We start from the raw sequence: 26,151 nt of genomic DNA on the forward strand, positions 1-26,151 counted from the left end.
ACAAAGCATGGTTGACATATACGTACGTACGGATCCGATCCGTACCGCACGGCCGTACTGTACGGATCCGTACAGTACGGATCCGTACGCGAGGTTTTTTTTGGCTGAAAATCGACGTGAGTTGTCTGATTGGGTGCCCGCCTGGCCTTTGGGTACATACTAGGCCTTTGATTATTGGGCTTTGTATTGTATACACTTATTGTAGAGAGCGTGCGTTACAGAGAGGCGAGAGCAGAAAATTATCAAAAAAGACGAGGCGAACACATTTGCACAACGTTGGAACTTTGGCATGCGTGTAGGTAAACTGAGCATCTTCCTCTCTCTCTCTTTCTCTCCCTCTTGAGTCTTATCTCTTTCTCCGCGTCACGCAAGACCTCTGGCTTGCCGCTTATAAGTTATTCCTGAGTCCTTTGCATATGTGCTGCGCAGTTGGCAGGTGCAGACAAAAGTCTCAAGAGCCATCATGCCTAAGCCAACTAACCCGTATTGGCAAAAGCACACCAATGTCATCCGCATTGTCAACACGCCAGGGCAAGCTGGATCTGGCACGCGACGATGGCAATGTAAGTATTGCAACTTTCAGCTCACCAGTACCATTTCTCGTGTCGTTATGCACTTGACAGGCATTGGCACAACCAATAACTGTGCAGGGTGCAAGGCAGTACCAAAGGACATTAGGGATAAGTTGATTGCTGAGAATTTTCCAGCAATGGGTGTAGGGAAAAAGGTGAAAGGCAGTCAACAGACACAGGATGCTCTCCATGATGCACTCTTGGGAGACTTGGGTGGTTCTTCACAGGTTCAGGAGGAGCAGCCCTCTGGCAGTAGGAAGAGGGCTCGTACCATGCATGAGCAGCAGGACTATGTGGAGGATGATGGAGAGATGCATGTACCAAGGCAGACTACCTTGCCTTCTCGAGTGGCCTCTCTTTCTTGGGTGAAGGAGCGCCAGAAAGTGGCTGAGATGCAGATTGCTCGCACTCTCATTGAGTGCAACATCTCCTTTCATGTCTTGAGGACTGAGCAATGGCAGAGGATGGTCAGAGCCATAGCCCAGGTTGGACACACAGAGGATTGGTCGGGGTTGGAATACAATAAGATGCGGACCACTATGCTTGAGGAGCAGAAAGCATTGATAGATAAGGCATTGGTACCAGTGAAGGCAGGTTGGGGGCAGTTTGGGTGCACCATCATTTCAAATGGCTGGAGTGACATTCGTAGGCGACACATCATTAATATTCTTGTGTCATCTTGCCTTGGCACGTACTTCTTGCGTGCTGTTGATGCAGGAAAGGCTGGAGAGCGGATTACAGGTGAGTTTATCTATGAGCACATCCGGCAGGCTATACTTGAGGTTGGCCCAGAGAATGTGGTGCAAGTTATTACTGACAACGCCTCCAATTGCAAGGCTATGGGTGAGATGATCGAGGCAGAGTTTAAGAACATTGTTTGGACTCCATGTGCAGCTCACTGTCTTGACTTGTTGATGGAGGACATAGGGAAGTTAACATGGGTGTTGCCTATTGTTTTCGATGCCACAAAAATGACTACTTTTTTCCGCAAAAAGCACAAGGAATTGGCTATCTTTAGGAGTCACAGTACACTTAACATGGTGCGGCCCTTGAAGACCAGATTTGCATATATGTATCTTGTGTTGCAGCGACTCTATGCAGTGAGGGATCCACTTCTACAGACAGTAGTGGACCCAAAGTGGAGAGAGATGCATCACGCACAGGAGGAGTCCACTAGATACATACAGCGGCGGGTGCTTGATGAGTCCTTTTGGTCAGAGGTGCAGGCTATGATAGAAGCATTGCAGCCAATTTATGTGTTGCTGCATGTCACAGACATGGAGGGCTCCACCATGGGCCTAGTCTATCATCTCTTCTCAGAGATGAAGACACACATCAGAGGCTGTAGATCATTGGCGCTTGATGTACTTGCTTCTGTAATGATTACTCTATTAAATACTATAATGTATAATACTATAATCAAAATTCAGCCTGTTAACTAATGTTGCGTCAATGCTTTTACAGTTGGGAAGAGATCTTGGCTATTGTAGACAAGAGATGGACATTTATGAGTCGGCCCATTCATGCGATGGCTGCATTGCTTCATCCTTTCTACAAGAAGCCAACTCTTTTTAATGACAGGAGTCTACTAAAGGGCAAGGATGCATACATTGGCTTGATTTGCGAGGAGGATGAGCAGTTAGACATTGATGCAGAGATCGCTAGCTATGAAAATAATTTAGGGTCATCCTTTACTAGAGCTATGGCGTTGAGGCCGGAGGCAACAAAGTTCTCTCTTACATGGTAGCAGAGTTATGGAAGACAAGGTCTTCCAAAGCTCACTCGTATCGCTTTACGTGTCCTCTCACAGGTAAAGTTTTCTATCTTTATATTTTCCATACATGTGTTATGGACCTGGGACCATGGTTCATTGTCTAATGTCTATTGTCTATGACCATGTCCAATTTCCATTGTAATCTGTCACCATTGACACGTCACATGTGACATGCAGGATTGCTCTGCTGGTGGATGCGAGTGCAATTGGAGCGCTTATTCGCTAATTCACATGAAGATCTGTAATCGACTCAGCACTGCACAGCTAGAGAGATAGGCTACTGCCGAGCAAATATGAAGCTTGTGTGAGATTACCACGCTTTGGGGACACCCAAGCAGGTTAGAAAGTTGAAACTTTGGGCTAGCGTTTATACATATTACAAGCGAATATTTGTAATTACTAATTACTACTTTCTATGCTGTTAATAATGTGAACACTGAATTGCATTTTGTTTTTTAACAGACAGATCCATCAAAATTGAAGTTGGTCTCGGAGGGGAGTGCAGAGGAGACTGAGCAGCAGCAGCAGCAGCTTGTGAGAAACGATTAGGAGGAGATTATTCGCATGCCGCATAGAGAGCTAGAGAGTGTGGATCGACATGTGACGAGGTCACGTGCGCGAGTTCTCAATCTCCCGTTAGTCGGGCGAGATGCAGATCCAGAAGTTTCACGACGACGAGAGACCATTCGGCGAGGAAATCTTCCTGTCCGTACTCCTCGGGGAGACGGGCAAATGAGGCTGTTCCTCTCATTCAGCCTACGGAGGATGATGATCCAGGACAGCAGAGTATGATGGCAGAGCCAGAGTATGATGAAGAGGGCAACATCCTGACAGATGGGGACTTGCTCTCTTTAGGAGTGTCATCATCCTCATCCGATGAGGAGTTTTGAGATTCAGAGAGTAGAGTCTCGAGAGTCGAGTCGAGACTCTTTGTTATTGCTTAGTGTTTTTTACTTTTGAGTCTTGACTCTTGACATCAGACATTTGTTATTTGTATGCTCTAGTATGAGTCTTTCTACGTCTATTTTGTCTTAACAGATATACAATGTGCCATTGTGTCAATTATATGATGTGTGTTTTGAAATTAGTACATGCAAAGTGGTTTATTTTGATTCTTGAATGTTTTATGTACCTTAAATGTAGAAAGGTGTTGAATGTCCTATTGTTTGCCAATGGTACGTATTTTTACGTACATAAAAAATTTTACTGTATGGAACACCGTACAGTACGTACATATACACAACGTACAGTACGTACACATCAACCTTGGAACAAAGTGACTCATACAAACATATAGCCGTACAAATTTCTAAAATTATGGGCAAATACGATGGCACAATTGATCTTATTTCAATTTATATACAAATGTTTGAATAGGGATGTGAGGCCTTTGGAAATCCAAACTGCCCCACCAAGGTGTACATGCATTAAACCTATGCTTAGAGAGAAAAGCTAGTCGATGGTTTATCACATTGATGTCGACGATCAATACCAACTTCAGAACCTTGAAGTCAGCCTTTATACATGGCCTTTCCATACAAGATGATCGGTGGAGTGTAGTAAAAGAACTCTATTCAATTGAGCGTAAACCAAATGAATCCATTAGAGACTTTATTCTTCGGATAAAACTCTTGGACTCACGATGTGAGTCATGGGAAAAATTAAACGATTTTCAATTGAAGAGATGTTTCATGATGGGCTTAAAGAAAAATAGCTTACACAACTTGATCATTGTATCCAACCCAAAAACATTCCATCAATGTTGTAAAGAAACAGTACGTTTAGATGACAACATGTTGGAAGATGATCATGCTACGAGTTTCTCCTCATCTAAACCAAGTGAAGCAATGGTAAAAGAAAGATGATCATGCTACAAGTTATTCCTCATCTAAACCAAGTGAAGCAATGGCAAAAGAAAGATTGATCTCGGAATTGTCATTCCCCGAATTCTATGCAGCCTTGCTTAAAAGCTTTCAATTGACATCTCTAAGAGAGGATGAGCTCCTTCAAAACCAACCACCATCCTTAATGCCTGTGCAAGTGAGGAGCAAAATTCCTTGTGTTCAGTGCAATCACTATGACCATCCCAATCCCCATTGTGCATACAAGGCACCTATTTTTCTATACTACATATATTGTAAATATTTTGATCATGATACTAAAAAGTGTCCCAATTCATGAACAATTGACTCAAAACCTCCATCTCCCATGCACCAGACAGAAATAGTACAAGGGATAGAAACTACTCAGGAAGAAGTTAATCGAACACTTCAATGTTTCTATTGTCATGGACCTCACAAAGTGGCAGACTACATAGTTTGGAATACTTCCATGCCCATAGTCACTGACACTTTGCACCCCATGTATGAACGATGTGGCATTGATCACATGTTCCAAGATTTCCCAAGAGACGAGTTGCTTCAATGCAACTTGTCTCACAAAATACAACTCCAATATTGCCCAAGAGACGAGTTGCTTCAATGCAACTTGTCTCACAAAATACAACTCTAAACATCTTGAGTGTATAAAACCGGTAATTGTCCACGGTACCCTTGAATGTGCTTACATGCTTACAAGCCAAGGCACGAGAAACGATCAAAATTGTCCACGGTACCTTTGAATGTGCTTACATGCTTACAAGCCAAGGCACGAGAAACGATCAAAAAGAATTCAAAAGAAAATACCTCAACATGGGTAGAAAAACATGCTTTAAAGAAGAACCCAAAAGAGAAAACAAAACCTTCTAAACCCAAGAAAAACAAGGGACAACAAACTATCAAAACTAAGGTTGAATTAAAGGACGATGAAAAGGAGCCTATGGAGGACATAAACCCAAAAGAGCCAAAAGCTACACATGATGTAGAAGCATCCACATCAAAAGCCACCACACAAACCATAAAACCCATATGCGCGATACCACAGGATACAAAAGCCCAAAAGAAAATTCAATCTCGACACATGGACAAACATAAAGAAAACCTGATGATCCAAAAGAAAGTTAGAAAATGAAACAAGTTCTAGTACATCACTTAGTGACGATGAAACTGTTAGTATATGTTCAATGCCCGCCTCTCACAGCGTGTATCTTACATTGATATGTGGTGCACATTTATACAGCCCCCATTATAGGAGAAGCCATTGGTGCACATATCTTTAGTGGGAACCCAGTTTAGATGCTGGAAGGTGTAAGATTCCTCCCCAGCCCCTCAAGATATCCAATTTCTTCCCTAAGATCTTGTTTCTACATGTTTCGGCCTAGAGAGAGAAAATGTTCTAGAGAGATAATTTAGTTTTCAGATATCTTTGGATGAAAAAATATCCTTTCTTATTAAAATAAATTCCCTCGAAACAGAAGTTTAAAAAGAAATTCCTAAGGTGCATTAGAAATAAATTATAATCTGTACAAAAGACCTTAGCCTTGTAAGATTCCTCCCTCTGGCTTTTGAGGTGTGCAGGTGTAAAAACCTCCCCTTCTGATCTTATAATTATTCCCCTCTCTAAAATAAAAGAAAGATCCTGTTTTACCCTGTTTTGGCCTAGAGAGAGAAAATATCTAGAGAGAGGTAATTCAAAATTGAGATATTTTTAAATATAAAAATCCTCCTAGTGTCTAAAATGGTTTCCCCTGAAACAGATATTCAAAAAGAAACTTCCAATGTGCAATTGGAATAAATTGAAATAAGGTAAAAAGGACCTTAGCCTAAGGGTCCATATTTTTTAAAATTTTTGAATTAAGGTTCCTATGGACCAATTAGATTAATCCAAATGTAGGGAGGAGATAAATTGAAGAATAAAAGGAAATCCCCCCAAAAATGAGTAAATACTCACACAAGATGAAGAGTTGACTAAGGACAAGATTATTAGTTAAAAAAGAAGAGATATTTAGAAGAAATGATGCATTTTTGCCACCTCAGTGTGGGGAAATTTCCCTCATAAAGGAGGCACCTATTTCACATGTGTGGTTGAGTTTTAAACTCACAAATAATGAGATATTTTCATCTCTTCTCTCTTCTGCTTCAACTAGATCCAAAAAGTAAGCTAAACTGACCTAAAAATGGTCAAAAATTGACCAAACTAATCTGGAAAATTCTAGAATCAGTTTGCTTGGTTAGAGGCTCACTTTTTCCTATAAATGAAGCCTCTCCTTTGTAAATGGTTAATAGTATTTTATGCACTGTTACTCTACTCCTCCCCAGAGCCAAAAACAGTGAATTTATTGATAATTCATTAGTTTTTGACCATTTCCTCTTCAAAAGAATTGGTGGCCACTCTTGTTGCAAACAAGAGTAGATCCTTCAAACCATCAAGCCAAAGGAAAGCTCACAAAAATTCATGTAAGCTAGAAATCCTACTTTTTCTTTATTCCATTTAATGGTTTTCTAATTTTTGTTTTCTTTAAAATGAAAAATGATGCTATGCCTTGTCAGAAAGGCTTTCCCCCTCTCTTCATTCTTGAATTCAGCCTTTCTTTATCCTAGATGTGTAATCAAATTGTTAGAATTAAACTTTTCATATTGTTTCTCTTTAAAAAGTGGAATTTGGTTAGTTTAGAATGCTTTAAACCATTTGGGATAATTTCTAAGTAACTTGAGAATGAAAAAAACTAAAAAATGGTCAGCCATACAAAGGAGGTTATGGTAAAATTTTCTTAAATTTTGTGAAATAAGTTTTATCTTTTATTATTCAAAAAGAGTAATCCCCATCGCTTGTGTATTCTAAAAGTGTTATTTTAATTCTATGCATAGAAAAATGCATATTAGAAATATTTTTATAATAAAAGTGTTATTTTCATTAGAATTAATTTCTATGCATAGAAAGATGCATATTGGGAATATTTTGATTATAAAAGTATTACTTTCATCAAAATTGATTTTTATGCATAAAAGAGTTTTTTATTATAAAAGTGCTACTTTCGTTAAAATTAAATTTATGCATAAATAGATGCATAAAAGAATTTTTTTATAAAAGCGTTACTTTCATCAATTTTTGATTTTATGCATAGAAAGATGCATAAAGAAATTTATTTTTATTTCAAAAGAGTTGTTCTCATCAATTTCCTTATGCATAGAAAGATGCATAAAGAAATTTATTTTTATTTCAAAAGAGTTATTCTCATTAACTTTGATTTTATGCATAGAAAGATGCATAAAGAAATTTATTTTTATTTCAAAAGAGTTATTCTCATTAAAATTGAATTTATGCATAGAAAGATGCATAAAAGATTTATTTTTATTTCGAAAGTTTAATTCTCCTTAAAATTAAATTTATGCATAAATAGATACATAAACGGATTTTTATAAAAGTGTTATTTTCCATTGCAGTTATTCTTATGCATAAATAGATGCGTAAAGAATCTTTATATCAAAAATAAGAATTCTCTTACATTCTATAAATAGATGTGATGAGATGGGATGCGAATCAGATAGATGGGAATGAATGGATGGATGGATGTGATGAGAATAGAAGTGATGAGAATGAGAGGTAAATAGATGTGATGAGATGGGATGCTAATCAGATAGATGGGAATGAATGGATGGATGGATGGATGGATGTGATGAGAATGAAAGGTAAATAGATGTGATGAGATGGGATGTGAATCAGATAGATGGGAATGAATGGAATGAATGGATGGATGGATGTGATGAGAATGAAAGGTAAATAGATGTGATGAGATGGGATGTGAATCAGATAGATGGGAATGAATGGATGGATAGATGGGATGAGAATAGAAGTGATGAGAATGAGAGGTAAATAGATGTGATGATATGTGATGCGAATCAGATAGATGGGAATGAATGGATGGATAGATGTGATGAGAATGGGAGGTAAATAGATGTGATGAGATGGGATGCGAATCAGATAGATGGGAAAGAATGGATGGATGGATGTAATGAGAAGTGATGAGAATGAAAGGTAAATAGATGTGATGATATGTGATGCGAATCAAATAGATGGGAAAGGATGGATGGATGGATGTGATGAGAATAGAAGTGATGAGAATGAAAGGTAAATAGATGTGATGATATGTGATGCGAATCAGATAAATGTGAATGAATAGATGAGATGTGATGTCATGTGAATTAGAATATCAATGAATGATATAGGATGTGAATGAATGTGATAACATGTGAATTAAAGTGAATTCTGATGCTATGCCTTGAAGAAAAGGCCATCCCCTTCTCTTCCTTAAAACTTCAGCCTTTCTTTATCCTAGAATGATTAACAAATCAATTGATTAAACTTTTCTTATTGTTTACTCTCTTGAAATTGAAAATTATGTAGATTAGAGTCCTTTATATCTTATTGGGGTTAAAATAAATAGAAAATAGAATGTTAAAAATTAAGAAATGGTCAGCTATACAAAAAGGAGGTTATGGCAAAATTTTCTTGAATTTTGTGGAAAAGAAAGTTTATTTATTCTAAAAGAGTAATTCCCACCGTTTGTGCATTCTAAAAGACATATTATTATTTACTCCATGTACATATTCACCTATGAATATGCATGGATATCATTGATATTAATTATTAAATTTAATTTCTATGCATAAAAAGATGCATAATGGAAATTTTTTTATTATAAAAGTGTTATTTTCATTGAATTTAATTTCTATGCATAGAAATATGCATAATGGAATTTTTTTATTATTAAAGTGTTATTTTCATTGAATTTAATTTCTATGAATAAAAAGATGCATAATGAAAATTTTTTTATTATAAAAGTGTTATTTTCATTTAATTTAATTTCTATGCATAATGGAATTTTTTTAATTTTATAAAAAAGTTATTTTCATTGAATTTAATTTTTATGCATAGAAAGATGCATAATGAAAAAAAAATTTTATTATAAAAGTGTTATTTTCATTGAATTTAATTTCTATGCATAGCAAGATGTATAATGAAAAATTTTTTATTATAAAAGTGTTATTTTCATTGAATTTAATTTCTATGCATGGAAAGATGCATAATGGAAATTATTTTATTATAAAAGTGCTATTTTCATTGAATTTAATTTCTATGCATAAAAAGATGCATAAAGAAATTCTTTTTATTTTAAAAGTGTTATTCCTATTAAAATTGATTTTATGCATAAATAGATGCATAAAAGGATTTTCTTTTATATAAAAGTGTTATTCCCATTAAAGTTGATTTTTATGCATAAATAGATGCATAAAGAATTTTTATATCAAAATTAGATTTCTCTTTAATTTTATGTTTAATTTCTATGGGTATTTGATAAATGAATAAGTAAATACTCTGAGAGAGAAATTTCTATCGTTTTATATTCACTCGGATTGTAAAGATAAAATTCAAAAAATCTATCGAAGTTAAAATATTCACATCAATGATTAATTTATTCCTCATCATCAGAATTCGTGATTAATTTAGAAATCAGTTAAGTGAATATTCAATCAATGAATGAAATTCAGTAAAATAGTAATATCACCCCCTTTTCGAGAAAGATAGTTCAGGAAAAACCTTATCAGACTCGAACCCTGAATCAACCTATGAGACCAAGACATCAAACTCTTTAATCAGTTTCGAGGAAATAAGATGTGACCAATTCTAGAAAATACACTCAAATCTCCTACCAAAACTGAAACTAAGTTTGAGACTCTTTGAATTGCTCTGTGGATCAAGGTTATAGAATACGAGAAATTCTGCTATGAAAATTCAGTAATTCGATCATGAAGTTTTGGGATACTGATTTAAGATATGCTCATTGTATTTAAAAGAAAAATCAAACTGAAAACTTGCATAGAAACCCTATTTTCTTAAAGGACTGTCTTACGCCAGAATGCTTGGAGGGAGCATTTGGTATGTGTTTTTCTAAGGGAAGTTCGATTGTAGTAAGTGGTGTGGTGAGTGTTCAAAGGATAGCTCACGCAACAAAGCTTGCCCAGGTCTTGATGACCAGCCTTAGTACGCTTAAAATGGTGCGCTTTCGGTATGATGGACGAGGGCCGATGAAGCAATCCCTGAGTGAAGTGCCAGGACACCTAAGGAGGATCCTCGTGGCTTCTGACCAGCCGATGCACGGGCTCGGGGTGCCTAGGACACCCATGCGTATGTCATGGAAGATTGTATGATGAACCAATGATTATTGTAATTTGTTATTGGATCTCGTTGTGCTGACCAGCTGGTCTCAACGGAGAGTCTAGAGTGATGCTATTTTTTTAAAGAAATAAGGATTGGATGGAAATTTTGAGTTGACATCTGTAACCAATAGCTGTTTGTCAATGGATTGTTTTATAAGTTAAGTTTTAAAGAGGAGTGTGTGCGAATCTGTATTCGAAAGCAAAAGTTAAGAAAGGCATTCAATTATGGGTGGGTGAATAGTTGTCTCGTTCTACTGATTCCAGTGGTTGGGTGGTGGCTAACCCATGGGCCGGATGGCTGGAATCAATGGAGTTTTAATAATGAAATTGAATAATAGGAATACGCTTAGAACTCGAGTAGCTAAATTAAAACCTGAAAACTTCTTTAATGATTAGATCAATGGCTGTGCCTAATTCGGTTAAGATAAAAGCGTTGATTTCTTCAAGTTAAGTCTGTAATAGTTTTCCTTCTATTTGGTTTAATCAGGTGAAGGATAGTTTAGTCTCTTGACCCCGTTAGAAAATTCGTTAGAAAATCAAAAAGGTGGAATCGTCTCCATTTTTCGAACAAGGAAAATTTTCCCAGTTTCGGTTTCAGAATGACCACCAGATTAGTCTCATGTCCCGACATTCGAGGGTGAGGGCCCGAGTGGGAAACCCTGCCCCGTGCAAGAGGAAGTTACTTCCACCTGCTGCTATCAATCAGGAATCCAGTGCATGGAGGGGGCAATGGGGTCTCACAGCTAACATCAGAGCATTGCTGTTAACTTATGAAATAGCAGAAATTGCCTAAAATTTTAAAGTAAATATAAGAAATAATATTTTCAATTGCTAAGATTATGTTGAAATGAATTCATAAATTGAAAACTCATAAATTGAACTGGATTTTTAGATGGATACCCCAAATCTGTCTAGCATTCCTGGACTTTCCCAAAGTCAGGATATGATCGCCTTTGCCTTCGAAAATCTCATCAACTCCGCTTCAACCCGAGAAAGCAGAGTGAGACTCACTTGTCACTTTGAGGATCTATACTTTCCTGATCTAATAGAGTGACATCAGCATATGTGGTTCTCTGGAGGGCGATGTATTAACGTCAATACCAATCAGCGTCAGAGACTCAGGCAGCCCAGAGGTGAGAGGGGGAAATGAGTGGAAGAGCAGGAATGAAAAAGCATTGGGACTTATTGCACTCAGTTTAAATGATGAAATCATTCATCACATCACAGGGATACAATGGGCAAAAGATGCATGGGATGAACTCAATAAATTATTTGGCACACAAGCTAAAAATTCAAAGATAAATCTGTTAATGCAATTCTACAAATTGGATATGAAGGAAAGTGAACCTTTAATCACACACTTGAACAGATATAAAAGCATTAAGCAACAACTGGCAGCTATTGGCAAAAAGGTAGAAGATGATGAGGCACTAGCAGTGCTTTTGAAGAGTGTGGACAAAGGTGAATATGAAAACATTGTAGCAACACTAAAGAATGTACCTGAATTGAAGCTACACACGAGATAGAAGGAGCTCTACTAGAGCAAGAGAGCAGCAGAGGTAAAGAGAAGAAATGGCTCGACTCAGCAGGAGGAGAAGAAAAAGCATTCTTTACCCGAGGAGGATTCTCTCGAGGACGAGGACGAGGAAGAGGCAGAGTAGGAGGAAGGACCTTCACTTGCCACCACAACTGTGGAAAGCCAGGACACATGGTAAGAGACTGCTATAGCAAACCTAGTGGAGAAGGAATGACATCGGCAAACTTCATGGAGGCTCCTAAGGAAGAGGAGTCAGATCATCTTTTTTGAGAGAGAGAGAGAGAGAGAGAGAGAGAGAGAGAGAGAGAGAGAGAGAGAGAAACCCCACAACCCAATGTAACCTACCCCAATAGAGTAAAACCACCTCTGAGCTGCCGATGATGTAGGCCATGTGGTAGATGTATGTGTGAGCACTTTAGTCAAGGTCATGGGAACTTGTAGTAGCCTTGGACCCATAGAGAGAGAGAGTGTCAAGGACTATGAGTTTAGGGACTTGAGGCACTAGTCGCGGACTATCAAATAAGAGGGAAACTTGGTATAGGGTCCAGGTGTGCTAGGAGTATTCACTTGAGGGGAGGTGTTGAAATATACACGTGAATAGGGTGTGTGCGAGAACAAGCCCTTGGCTAGAGGCTGTAAAAGAAAATATGTAAATGTGAGAGAACCTGTGAAAAGGTGAGAAGAATCTATTGGGAGAGAATAAAGGGTAGCATGAGGAGATTTAGGAGGTGTGGAGATATTCTGGGAGAGGTGGAGAGAATCAAGCAAAAGAGGTGGAGTGAATCAAGGAGAAATCAGTGGGATTAGATGCTTGGATGTAAACTCTATAAATTGAGGCATTGGCCTAATGAGAATTTGCTGGTTTTTTAGTATCCATGCCTACATTAATCTATTTGTTAATTACCCACTAATTATGTCTTAATTATTTACTAATTACTTTGTTAATGATGTTGATTCTAGTTCATCACAATGCCATAATTTCAACATGTAAGGGGAGATTCAATATTTTTATTACATGCATTTTCACCTAAAACATTAGATCCATTGGTGCTAGAGGACTCTCCAAGTCCACTAAGCACTTGTTGTACATGTCACAGGGAAAAATTAATACTTCTTGCATCTCTACATGTTTTGTTGCATTCACTGGTGCATACCAGACAACATCTCTACTTACTCACATCTCACAAGTGGTAGGGTTATAGCATCTATAACGTCTCTGTTCCAAAACAAACCAATGAAGATGCATATCTCTGCCTTTGAACTTGCTCGTTTTTTATTATCCATGCCTACATTAAGCTATTAGTTAATTACTCACTAATCACGTCTTAATTATCATCTAATCACCTTGTTAATGATGTTGATTCTAGCATTTGATCCACATTGCTGTAATTTTAACAGATGCCTCCAATTCGGGAAGTAGATCATGTGATAGAATTGACCCCTGGAGCTCAGCCTGTAGCCCAGTGCACGTACAGAATGCCAGTCCCCTGAAGCCATTAAACTCAAGGAACAGCTTAGGCAACTGTAAGAACAAGGGTTTGTCCCACTGTTTAGGCAGCTGTAAGAACAAGGGTTTGTCCCACTGTTTCACCTTGGGGAACGCCAGTTCTCTTTCAGAAAATGAAAGATGGAACGTTAAATCCCCAAAAATTGATGAGCTTCTGGACAGGCTAAGTGGAGCCCAAATCTTCACAAAGATAGATCTCAAATCAGGGTATTACCAAATCAGGATTAATGAGCAAGATATCGCGAAGACAGCCACCATCAATACTCGATATGGGCACTATGAATTTATAGTCATGCCGTTTGGATTGACAAATGCCCCAGCTACATTTAATCGCCTAATGCAAGACATTCTCAGAGAATACTTGGATGATTTTGTTCTTGTTTTCTTTGATGATATTCTGATTTACTCAAGGAATGCAGCTGACCATGAAGCTCATGCTCGAAAAGTTCTTGAGATTCTAAGGAAGCACCAACTCTCTGCGAAAAAGAGCAAATGCACTTTCTCTGCCCACGACCATGTTGAATACTTGGGCTTTCTGGTATCCAAAGACGGAATTTCTCCAAATTTTGCAAAAGTCCAAGCAGTCTCATAGATTGGCCTGAACCAAAGACAGTGAAAGAAGTCAGAGGATTCTTGGGATTAACTGGTTGGTATAGAATTTTTATACCTAAGTATGCTCTCATAGCTTCCCCCCTCACTAATCTTCTCAAAAAGAATATCCCATTTCAATGGTCTGCCAGGTGTCAAATTGCTTTTGATAAGTTGAAGACCGCCTTGGTAACCAATTACGTTCTAAAGTTGCCAAATTTATCTCTACCCTTTGAGGTAGTAAAACTGATGCCAGTGGTTTTGCCGTGGGAGGTGCACTCATGCAGGAAGGTCATGCAATGGCCTATGAATCCCGAAAACTCAGGACGCATGAGAGAAATTATGCTGTCCACGACCTGGAGTTACTTTCAATAGGCTATGCCTTGAAGTTGTGGAGACATTACCTACTGGGTCAAAGATTCACTTTGATGACAAATCATCAGAGCTTAAAGTGGATTTTCACTCAGAAGGATCTCAACATGCGCCAAAGAAGGTGGATAGAGACCTTGCAAGAATTTGATTTTGAAATCAGGTATCGCCCAGGCAAAGAAAATGTGGTAGCAAATGCCCTCAGCAGAAAAGCCTCCTTGCTTGCAAATCACAGTGGTGTCAAACCCATTGATTAATGAAGCAAGAGAGAAGATCATGCAGGATGGATTCTTTGGCCCTATTGCTACCCTACTTATGCAAGAGAGAAGATCATGCAGGATGGATTCTTTGGCCCTATTGCTACCCTACTTATGCAAGAAAGCAAAACCCCTCAGGAGTTGAACCGAGTTCAAGGGTACAGCTTGGATGTATGCAAAACCCCTCAGGAGTTGAACCGAGTTCAAGGGTACAGCCTGGATGAAGGAGTTATGTATTACATATAACAGGCTATGCATTCCCAACAATGATGAGGGAACTAAGGGTCAAATTCTGAATGAAGCCCATGATAGCCTTATAGCAGGACATCAAGGTTTGATCAAGACCTACATGTCTGTAAAGAAAAGCTTCTTTTGGCCTGGAAAAAAGGGATGTACTTAACCATGTACGTCAATGCCTGATTTGTCAGAAAGTCAAAGCCAAGAGAGTAAAAATGCCTGAGAAATTACATCCATTAGACATCCCCCAGATGAAGTGGGAATGTATCAGTGTATGGATTTTATTACTGGACTACCTTCAATGCAATTACGTTACAACTCCATCTTCGTGGTAGTTGATAGACTAACCAAAGTTGCCCATCTGATTCCAGTAAAAGAAACCTACATTGCAGTGGATGTGGCTAGTGTGTTCCTCAAGGAAATCTTTAGATTGCATGGCCTACCCAGGAGAATAGGTGATTGAGATCCCAAGTTCACGTCACGATTCTGGACTACATTTTTTGAAGCAGTAGAAACTTTCTTGGATCTCAGCAAAGCTTACCACCCCGAGACCGATGGTCAAACAAAAAGGGTGAACCAAGTAATCAAAGATATACTTCGGTCATGCTGTGGGCAGGGAACCCAAAAAGTGGCTAAGCTATCTGCACCTAGTTGAGTTTGCCTATAATGCTTCTTATCACCAAAGTATTGGGATGAGCCCTTTCAAAGTATTGGGATGAGCCCTTTCAAAGCTCTGTATGGACAAGACTGCCTACACCATTAACTTGGTCTGACTCATTGATTAGGATCGAGATGTCCAGATAGATGCTTGATGACATGGAGCAGCAGATGCAGTCAATCCGCAAAGATATAAAAGCTTCCCATGATAGACAGAAGTAGTATGCAGATAAGAAGAGGTCATACAGAAAATTCGAAGAAGCAAATATGGTTTTCATTTGAGTATGTCCCAAAAGAAGTTCTCTATCTCTTGGGAAGTACAAGAAGTATCCCCAAGATACTGTGGGCCATATCTGATTACAAAGAAAGTAGGTGACTTAGCCTATGAACTTCTTCTGCCTCCTTATCTCAAAGTACATAATGTATTTCATGTCAGCTTACTTAAGAAGTACGTACCAAGCCCAAATCATGTGCTTAATATGAACTCTTGACTTCTTCAACCCAAGGACTGATGGAATTCCAACCTGAAGAAATCCTTGATGTTCGAGAGAAGGTTCTCAGGAACAGAATTCTAAGAGAAATATTAGTCAAATGGAAGTTCTATCCTTTTGAAAATGCCACTTGGGAGAAAGAAGCCGAACTGATGCGGGATTACCCCCAGTTTGCAAGATGAGGACATCTCGCGTTTTTCAAGCGGGAGAGGATGTAAGATTCCTCCCCAGCCCCTCAAGTTGTCCAGTTTCTTCCCCTGTAATCAATCCCCTTTTTTGAATAATAAAAGATCTTGTTTCTACATGTTTCGGCCTACAGAGAGAAAATGTTCTTGAGAGAGGTAATTCAATTTTCAAATATCTTTGGATGAAAAAATATCCTTTCTTATTAAAACAAATTCTCTCAAAACAGAAGTTTAAAAAGAAATTCCTAAGGTGCATTAGAAATAAATTATAATTTGCACAAAAGAACTTAGCCTAAGAGTCCAAATTTTTTGAAAATTTTGGATTAAGGTTCTGAGGGACCAATAAGATTAATCTAAATGTAGTGAGGAGATAAATTGAAGAAATAAAGAAAAACTTCCCCAAAAATGAGTAAATACTCACATAAGATGAAGAGTGGACTAAGGACCAAAGGAAATATTAAAAAAAAAGAATTTTTGATACCTCAAAGTGGGGATTCCCCCTCATGAAGGAGGGACCTATTTCACATGTGTGGAGGAGTTTTAAACTAAAAAATAATAAGATATTTTCATCTCTCCTCTCTCCTATTTCAAGTCTAGTTCCAAAAGTAAGCTGAACTAACCCAAAAATGGTCAAAAATTGACCAAACTGATCTGGAAAATTCTAAATCAGTTTGCTTGGTTAGAGGCTCACTTTTTCCTATGAATGGAAGCCTCCCCCTTTGTAAAAGCTTAATAGTGTTTATGCACTGTTACTCTACTCCCAAATCTGAAACTAAGTTTAAGACCCTTCGAATTGATCTATGGATCAAGGCTACAGAATTCAAGAAATTCTGTTATGAAAATTCAGTAATTCGATCATGAAACTGATTTAAGATATGCTCATTGTATTCAAAAGAAAAATCAAACTGAAAACTTGCATAGAAACCCTGTTTTCTTAAAGGACTGTCTTACGCCAGAATGCTGGAGGGAGCATTTGGTATGTGTTTTTCTAAGGGAAGTTCGGTTGCAAAATAGCTGGTGGGGAGTGTTCAAAGGACACCTCACGCGGCAAAGCCTGCCCAGGTCTTGACCAGCCTCGGTACGGTTAAAATGGTGCGCTTCTAGTATGATGGACGAGGGCCGACGAAGCGGTCCCTGAGTGAAGTGCCAAGACACCTAAGGAGGATCCTGGAGGGTTCTGACCAGCCGATGCACGGGCTCGGGGTGCCTAGGACACCCATGCGTATGTCGTGGAAGATTGTATGATAGGCCAATGATTATTGTAATCTGTTTTACTGGATCTCGTTGTGCTGGTCTCTCAACGGAGAGTCCAGAGTGATACTGTTTTTTTTTTAGAAACAAGGATTGGATGAAAATTTTGAGTTATGACATCTATAACCAATAACTGTTTTATCAATGGATTGTTTTATAAGTTAAGTTTTAAAGAGGAGTGTGTGCGTATTTGTATTCGAAACCAAAAGTTAAGAAAGGCATTCAATTATGGGTGGGTGTGTCTAGTTCTACCGATTCCAGTGGTTGGGTGGTGGCTAACCCATGGGCCGGATGGGGTTAGAGGCTGGAATCAGTGGAGTTAAATAAAAACCTGAAGACTTATAATGATTAGATCATTTGCTATGCCTGATTCGGTTAGGAAAAAAGTATTGATTTCTTCAAGTTAAGTCTGTAATAGTTTTCCTTCTATCTGGTTTAATCAGGGGAAGGATAATTTAGTCTCTTGACCCCGTTAGAAAATTCGTTAAGAAAATCAAAAAGATGGAATCATCCCCGTTTTCCGGACAAGGGAAATTTTCCCGGTTTCGGTTTCAGAATGACCACCAGATTAGTCTCATGTTTGGACATTCAAGGGCGAGGTCTTGAGTGGGAAACACTGCCCCGCGTAAGAGGAAGTTACTTTCGCTACTATCAATCAGGAATCCAGTGCACGGAGGGGGCAATAGGGTCTCATAGAAGGGGTCGTGAGGGGTACGAGCGTTAAGTGGTATAGGGAATATTCCCTTGGAACATTCCCTTGGAACTAAGGTCATCATTAGTGGCAGTGGGGACGTGTTATGAATACACGAGCAGTGAGCCATGTCAATGCAGCGTAGCCACCCACATCTTGGACGTGTCCACCGCACTACCTGTAGCAGTATAAATGGCCATAGTTGGCACAAGTAAAGGTATCCAATGCTTTTGAGCATATATTCCCTATACTCTCAGTACGCCCTCCATCCAAAGTCTATCTAGATCACCATCTAAGCTCTACACTAGAGTGCGCGGGTGGACAGCACCATCATATTGTACCTATCTCTTGTTTGGTATAATCAGAATTTTAAAATTCTCTCCATTCTCTCTATTGCATTATCTAGTGTACTTTCTCTTACTGTATCTGTTTCCGATGTGCCATATTCTTACATGGTATAAGAGCACTAGGTGCTCTTAGCGACAATAATACACAAAGTCTAGTCTTTCTTTGCATAGAAGTAGCTTAGAGTTATGTCTGTTTCAGGGTCCGATGCTGCTGTTGCTATTCCAGTGCTGCGCATTCGTCCACCTGCCTTCATTGTGACGAAAAATTAGATGGGACAAATTACACTCTTTGGAAGTTCAAAATCAATGCCATCCTTGATTCCTATGAGCTGCTGGAGACTGTTCTAGGAACGGACCAAGAACCGGTGTGGAAACCATTGACCCCAGCGATAACACAAGAATAAAATTCCACCAGATGATGCTCTTCTTCGGGCATGGAAGCGATGCAATGAAAATGCACTTTGCACCATTGTTACCAGTGTAAGTGATTCTGTTCTTACTCTGAAGGCATCCATGCCTTGGACCATATACTAAGAAATGAGTATGAGACCTGAAATCAGACTAGGATTCAAATCCTAGAGAATCAACTTGGTGCTGAAAAGTTTGCTGAAGGAGAGGCTACAGAAGTGTTTATCTCTCAGATCAAAAATCTACGCGAGACCAGATGGGGCTGCTCTAGGAATCATAAAGACCAACAAAGAGTTGGAGATGCATCCAAATTCTACCACGCCAAAGTATGATGGCTTGGTTACAACACTAAATACCCAGGTTAGAGTATTGCCTCTTTCTTTTGAAGAATTCAGTGCTATGCTATTTTAGGAGGAGATGTAGTTCAAGACCCATGATGGTGGTGACACTGCATTTACGGCCGATGCAAAAGGAAAAGGTGGGGAAACTTCTGAAGACAAGAAGAAAAATCCCAAGAAGAAGAAGTTTTTTGGTATGTGCTATTACTGTGACAAGAAGGGTCATGCCGTCAAAGACTGCAGAAAGAAGGAGGCTAATGAGAGGGTTGCACCATGAAGACTTCATGGAAGGGAAAGGAGTCAGCCAACAACGCCCAAGCTGAGTTAGAACTCTGGGTCACCATAGAAGAGGTATGCTCATCTGCTGAGGGCTCCAGTTGTTAGCTGTTCATGGATGTTGGATAGTGGGGCATCCCGACATATGACCAGCAAAAAGGATTAGTATAGTTCCTGGCAACCTTTACAGGAATCCATCAATGTTATTGTCGGTAATAATGCTAAATGTCTAGCCAAAGGGTTTGGAACCATCTCATTTGTGGCAGCTAGAGGTGAAGAAAAGAAGCTATCTGATGTGCTCTATGTGCCTCAAATAAAGAGAAACTTGCTCTCAGTTGCTACAATAACAAATCATGGCCTTGAAGTACATTTCAAGAAAATAGGAGCAGAGATTCTAGATGATGCTGAGTGGGGAAGACAGTTGGCAAAGCTGTGAGGAATAACAATTTGTACAAGTTGAGTGCTCTACAGTTATTGCAGACAAGGGCACAAGCAAACTTTGGCATGAGTGATTTGGTCACATCGGATTTGTTATGCTAAAGGAGATGCAGAAAATGGGGATGGTGTAAAATTTACCTGCATTTGTAGAATTGCATGAATCATGTGAGGCTTGTATGATGGGCAAGCAACAACGGAAGGCATTTCCACAAGACGACAACAATCGGGCAAAGCCTTCTCTAGAGTTGGTACATGCTGATCTTTGTGGTAAGATGTCTACTATTGATTTCGGGGGATCCATGCTGTTAGTAGATTACAGTAGGAAGATGTAGGTTTTTTTCCTCCGTGATAAGGATGAAGATTTTGGTAAGTTTAAACAATGGCATAAATTTGTGGAGAATGAGATAGGACATAAGGTGAAGAAGTTTTGAACAGATCGAGAAGGATAATTCACTTCTAGTGAATTCAATGAATACTCCAAAGGAGCATGGCATCAAGTGCCAACTCACTGGTGCACATACGCCTCAACAAAATGGATTTGTGGAATGCCAACAACCGCACAGTCGTTGAAATGGCAAGGTGCATGATGAAAGGGAAAGGGTTACTAGACTCTTTCTGGGCTGAAGCAGTCAACATTGCAGTTTACATTCTCAATAGATCCTACACAAAGGCACTCAAAGGAATCACACCATATGAGGCCTATTCGGGTAGGAAGCCTTCATGTTCTCATTTTCGAGCATTTGGTTGTGAATGTTACATGCATATACCAGATGCAAATAGAACTAAGCTTGCTGCTACCAAAAGCAAGAAATGTATCTTCCTTCGATACAGTACAGAGTCTAAGGCTTATCGACTATTTGATCCAGAAGCTAAGAAGATAATGGTCAGCTAAGATGTGGTGTTTGTGGAGCATCCACATTCAATGGAGGACAGGGATCCATCCACTTTATCATCAAATGGAGAAATAATCCACCATGTGCCTAGCCCAAGCACCAAAAAACTGAAGGAGGAGGAGTTTTCGGATGATGAAGACCCTCAGAAATCACACAAGCCCGCCCCTGCACCTAAAGGAGAGCCACTTCCTACCTGGGTAAGGTAGCTCTTTGATGATCGCAACCCCCAACCTAATGTTGCAGAAACTTCAGCAGATGGCTTACGTAGATCAAAGAGAATGGAGGAGTAGAGAAGGTCTTCTGAACACATTGTCAATATGACCTTGATGGGCTGAGATAATGGATTTAGTGAAGGAGCCCAAAAATGTAGAAGAAGCTGGTAAATCCAAAGTGGAAGGCAACAATGCAGTCAGAGTATGACAGCATCATCAAAAACAACACTTGGGAGCTGGTAGATCAGCCACCAAAACGAAAGGTAATTGGCACCAAGTGGGTGTGGAAAGCTAAGTATAAATCTAATGATTCATTAGAGAAATACAAAGCTAGGCTAGCTGCACAAGGTTTTTCATAGGTTGAAGGTTTTGATGTCAGTGAAACCTTTACCCCAACAGCTCGAATGACCACTATTCGCACGGACGGTACTTGCCTTGGTTGCTAATAAGAAGTGGCCAGTTTTTCAAATGGATGTAAAATCAGCTTTTCTGAATGGACATCTCAAGGAGGAGGTGTATGTTTCTTAGCCAACAGGGTTTGAGCTGCCCAAATCAGAAAATAAGGTTTGCAGGTTGAAGAAGGCTTTATATGGGCTGAAACAAGCCCCAAGGGCATGGTACCAACTAATAGATGCTTTTTTCAAAAATATCGGTTTTTCTAGAAGTGCATCTGATGCTAACTTGTATGTACTCAGAAAGGATGGCAAATATGTGATAGTTGTTCTCTATGTGGATGACCTAATTATCACTGGCAGCACGAAGACTTGATTCAGCAAACACGAGAAAGGCTTGGCTCTGAGTTTGAGATGATAGACTTGGGGCTCTTGCATTATTGTTTGGGCATTGAGGTTTGCTGACAAGATCTTCATTTCTTAGCAGAAGTATGCAACAGAGATATTCAAGGCATTTGGTATGACAGACTGCAAGCCAATAAGTACACCAATGGAGGTAAACTTGAGGCTTTCTTCTAAGGACACTTCACATTTGATGAGATCAAGATGTACAAGAATCTTGTTGGGAGTTTGATTTTCTTGTGCAATACTATACCAGACATTTGCTATTCAGTTGGTGTGTTGAGCAGGTTCTCCAACAAACCAAGGGAAAGTCATTGGAATGTAGCAATGCATGTGCTCAGGTACATCAAAGGTACTCTTGAGTATGGAATTACATACATATCTGGTGACTCCTTAGTGGGATATTGTGACTCCGATTGGGCTGGAGATCGTGACACCAGAAAGTCAGTTTTTGGATATTGCTTCTCACTTGGATCCAGTGTGTTCTCTTGGATTATTAAGAAGCAACCCAAAGTGGCACTTCCTTCAACTAAAGCAGAGTACATGGCCGCTTGTTTTACTACTTGTGAGGCAGTATGGATGAGGAGGATTCTAGCAGATATGGGATTTCTAGTGAGGTCAGCCATGACCTTACGATGCGACAATCAGATTTGCATGGCCATTGCAAAGAACCCTGTGTTTCATGCTCGTACAAAGCACATTGAGATTCAGTATCATTATGTGCGGGAGTTGATCGAGGATGAGATTGTGGAGCTAGAGTACTGTTCTACAAAAGCAGAATTGCGCCAACATCTTCACCAAAGATCTTAGGAAGGACCAGCTCACTCAACATCTTCATAGACTTGGCATTAGGCCAAGAAACCCTTAGTTCATCTTCAGGGGGGGTGTTAGTATATGTTCAATGCTCGCCTCTCAGCATGTATCTCACATTGATGTGTGGTGCACATTCGTACAGCCCCCATTATGAGGAGAAGCCATTGGTGCACATATCTTTAGTGTGAACCCCAGCTTAGATATGCTAGAAGGGGTCGTATTTGTGACCGTTGATGGTTAGGAGATGATGAGCCCGAAATGGTATAGGGAATATTCCCTCGAGAACTAAGTTCGTCATTAGTGGGCGGTGGAGACATGTTATAAATATTTGGTAAGATGGTCCACATGCATCCCAAATTGGTGTGGGTCCCCTGTTACCAGCCTCACCAACCCCCTCCAAAGATCTTGTCACCCGCATTTCAGGAGGTGCATTTATGGGAGGCCGAGTTGGCTCCCCTACCCTCCGATTGTCATAGTGAGAAAAACGTTGTTGTGGTGTGACCTGTGGTCGCACTTTTGGTGTAGGATAATGTCTTGGTGCTAGAGTTGGGCTACTTGCAGTGGTCCACTTTGATGTTGAGGGTCCCTCTCTAGTGAACTCTCGTAGGGGAGGAGCAACAGTTTCTCCAAGAAAGGTTGTCTCTCCTGATTTAGCTGTATTTGTTGAGAACACTTCCATGAATAATGGTTGTCCTTTCCACGTGAGCTCCCGAATCTCCTTCCAATCTAAGGTTCGGTATTCATTGGCCCATTTATCAACTATTCGGTTCATGTGTCCTACAAGCTTCTCAACTACCACCACAAGTGCTAGAGGAAGATCTAGCTCTGGCAATCTAGTTGTGGCATAATATCCCTCTAAAGAGTCCTTATAGACCTCTTGAAGTGGGTCATCCTGTAAGACCTTTGTCACTGGAATCTGTCGTACAAACTCCCATTGGTTCTCAGTCCCCTGATCCATTTTGCTCTTGCCTTTCCTATCCGTTTCCAAATTTAGATCTACATTGAAGTAAATCATCTATGGATGGCTCTTTGAGGACTGGGCATTGGAGGGTCCAGGCATGTCCGGCTCAATGAGCCAATCATCTCTAGACTCCCTTGCTCTGGAAAGCTTTGATAAGTCTAAGAACTCGCTTTTAGAGAGCTCCCCTAATTTGTCTACATTCTCTGGATGGTAGGTGACTTCGTAGCGAACACCATCTCCACCCATGTACATGTTACCCTGGTCATTGACTAGAGGTGCTCTATCAAGTTCTGAGAAAAAGTTTGCGATCTTAACAAGATACCGTTGTTGTGGATCCCTAAAGATCTCAGCTCCTTGAGCATTCGTGTAGACATATTGGAGTCTCACATTGAGTGTTAACCCCATAGTGTCGGCTTCAAATGGATTAAAAGATCTTGTGGGTGTCCTATTTGGGGCTAAGGGATGATTATTTGACGGCCCTAGATTGTCCATGGATAATGAGCTAGTTGTTCTGGAAAGGGTATCAGATTGGGATTCGGAAAGGGTTTCAGCAATATCTGCCAAATTTCCTACTGATTGGGTCCCACTTTCCTGCGTAGGTACTCTAGAAGGTGCCCTAGGCCCTATGGCAGAGTCTATAAGATGTCCCGACCGCAAGTGCATAAGGTCAATTTTTTTTTGGTTTTTTTGGTTTTTTTGGTTTTTTTGTTTTTTTCTTTTTAATATATATATATATATATATATATGTATATATATATATATATATGTATATATATATATATATATATGTATATATATATATATATTTTTAAGCCCTATCTAACCACTAAATGCAACTAAAACGAGTATGTGTATAAATACCTATCCCTTTTTTTTCTTTTTTCTTTTTTCTTTTTTTTTTCTAATTACACACAAATACTAATTATGCAAAAAATCACAGAAATTTAAGAAATAAAAAGTTACAGAATATGCAAAAAATTTGGATTTCTAAAAAAAACACATAATTTACAGAATTTTTCTCTATTTCTATTTTTGTTATTTTCTTTTCTTCTCTCTCTTTTTTTTAATTTTTATTTTTATTTTTTCTTTATTATTATTATTATTATTATTATTTAATAATTACACACAAGCACAAAATTACAAAAATTTAAAACAATGCAAGTTACACTAATTATGCAAAATTTTACAGAAATTTAAAAAATGAAAAATGGACTCAAAATACAAACACAAAAATTGTTTTTTTGTTTTTTGTTTTTTGTTTTTTTCTTTCTTTTCTCTCCTTTTTTTTCTTTTTAAAAAAAAAAACTAATTACACACAAGCACAAAATTACAAAAATTTAAAACAATGCAAGTTACACTAATTATGCAAAATTTTACAGAAATTTAAAAAATGAAAAATGGACTCAAAATACAAACACAAAAATTGTTTTTTTTCTTTCTTTTCTCTCCTTTTTTTTATTTTTTTTTAAAAATTATTGTTTTATGGTTTTTTATTTTTATTTTTATTTTTTTAAAAAAATTATAATTAACAAGAAAATTAACAAAAATAAAATAAATAAATAAATAAATAATAAAAAACAAAAAATCACTAACCTTATCAGCTCTCGCTGCCTTCACGTGCTTCTTGCCAGTCGCCTCGACCTTTGCTTCTCTTTGGCGCCTCCACGCGGCCTTCTGCAACGCCGACCCCCACACGTTCCACTTCAATGCCTCCACGCGGGTCGCCTGCAACGCCGGCCCCCACACGTTCATCGGCCTCTGCTGCCTCTCGCCACCTCTTGGCCGCCTACCACTTTGATTCTCCACGCAGGTCGACAGTTAGCTTTTTTTTTCTTTTTGCTGCGCCTCACCGCCTCTTGGCCGCCTACCCGTCAGCCAACTTCATGGTCTTCGGCGGTCTGCTTGCTTCGCCTTCTTGATGCCAGCAGCCACTGGTTGGCTTTATTTTTATTATTTATTTTTTTAAATTTGTACTTCTCCGCCTCTGCTTCTCAGCTGAGGCTCACCTTCACCGACAGCCCCTCTACGTCTGTCGCTTCCTCTCGCCTCCGCTCCTACCTTCTTTTTAGCCAGCTGCAGCCCTTAGGCGCCTTCCGCCTTCGCCACCTCCACTGAGATTGCCTGGGCTGGCCACAGCAGCGCCACTTACTTTGCTTGCGCCCACTTCGCTGCCAGCCGCCTCTCCAATAGCCTCCAGCTGCCAACTTCAATGCCGGCCCCCACACGCCTTCTTCAACGCCTTCACACTGCCAACTTCTTTTGACTATGATTGTTACAATTCCTCCCTTGCAGTGGAGCAAATCAAGGATATGATATGGAAGAAGGCTGTTTCAATAAAAAAATAAAAAATAAAAAATATATATAACAAAAATAAAAAATAAAATTTGCAACCTCTCTCCTCCTCTTTTTTTTTCCTTTCTCCCTTCTCTTTCCCTCTCTCCTCTCTTCCTTAAGCAAGC

The 26,151-nt window shown here is 39.2% G+C and overlaps 1 protein-coding gene across 1 annotated transcript; it reads left to right on the top strand.

The window, feature by feature from the left end:
- The first annotated feature begins 463 nt into the window (after positions 1-463).
- On the top strand, positions 464-3,236 carry LOC147607307 (uncharacterized). The gene is made up of 4 exons (XM_086790452.1): positions 464-1,977; positions 2,037-2,292; positions 2,809-2,880; positions 3,102-3,236. Exons 1-4 carry the CDS (start codon positions 464-466, stop codon positions 3,234-3,236), a joined length of 1,977 nt encoding a protein of 658 aa, XP_086646578.1.
- Positions 3,237-26,151: the final 22,915 nt, after the last annotated feature.

This window comes from Cibotium barometz, chromosome 55, assembly GCF_041138505.1.
Source record: "Cibotium barometz isolate CiBa-2024 chromosome 55, ASM4113850v1, whole genome shotgun sequence".
Lineage (NCBI taxonomy): Eukaryota > Viridiplantae > Streptophyta > Polypodiopsida > Cyatheales > Cibotiaceae > Cibotium > Cibotium barometz.

Coding starts and splice junctions, on each gene's coding strand:
- LOC147607307 (XM_086790452.1), top strand. CDS start 464: ATGCCTAAGCCAACTAACCCGTATTGGCAAAAGCACACCAATGTCATC. Junction 2,293..2,808: donor CTATGGCGTTGAGGCCGGAG/GCAACAAAGTTC, acceptor GTTTTTTAACAG/ACAGATCCATCAAAATTGAA. Junction 2,881..3,101: donor AGCAGCAGCAGCAGCAGCTT/GTGAGAAACGAT, acceptor CCTCTCATTCAG/CCTACGGAGGATGATGATCC.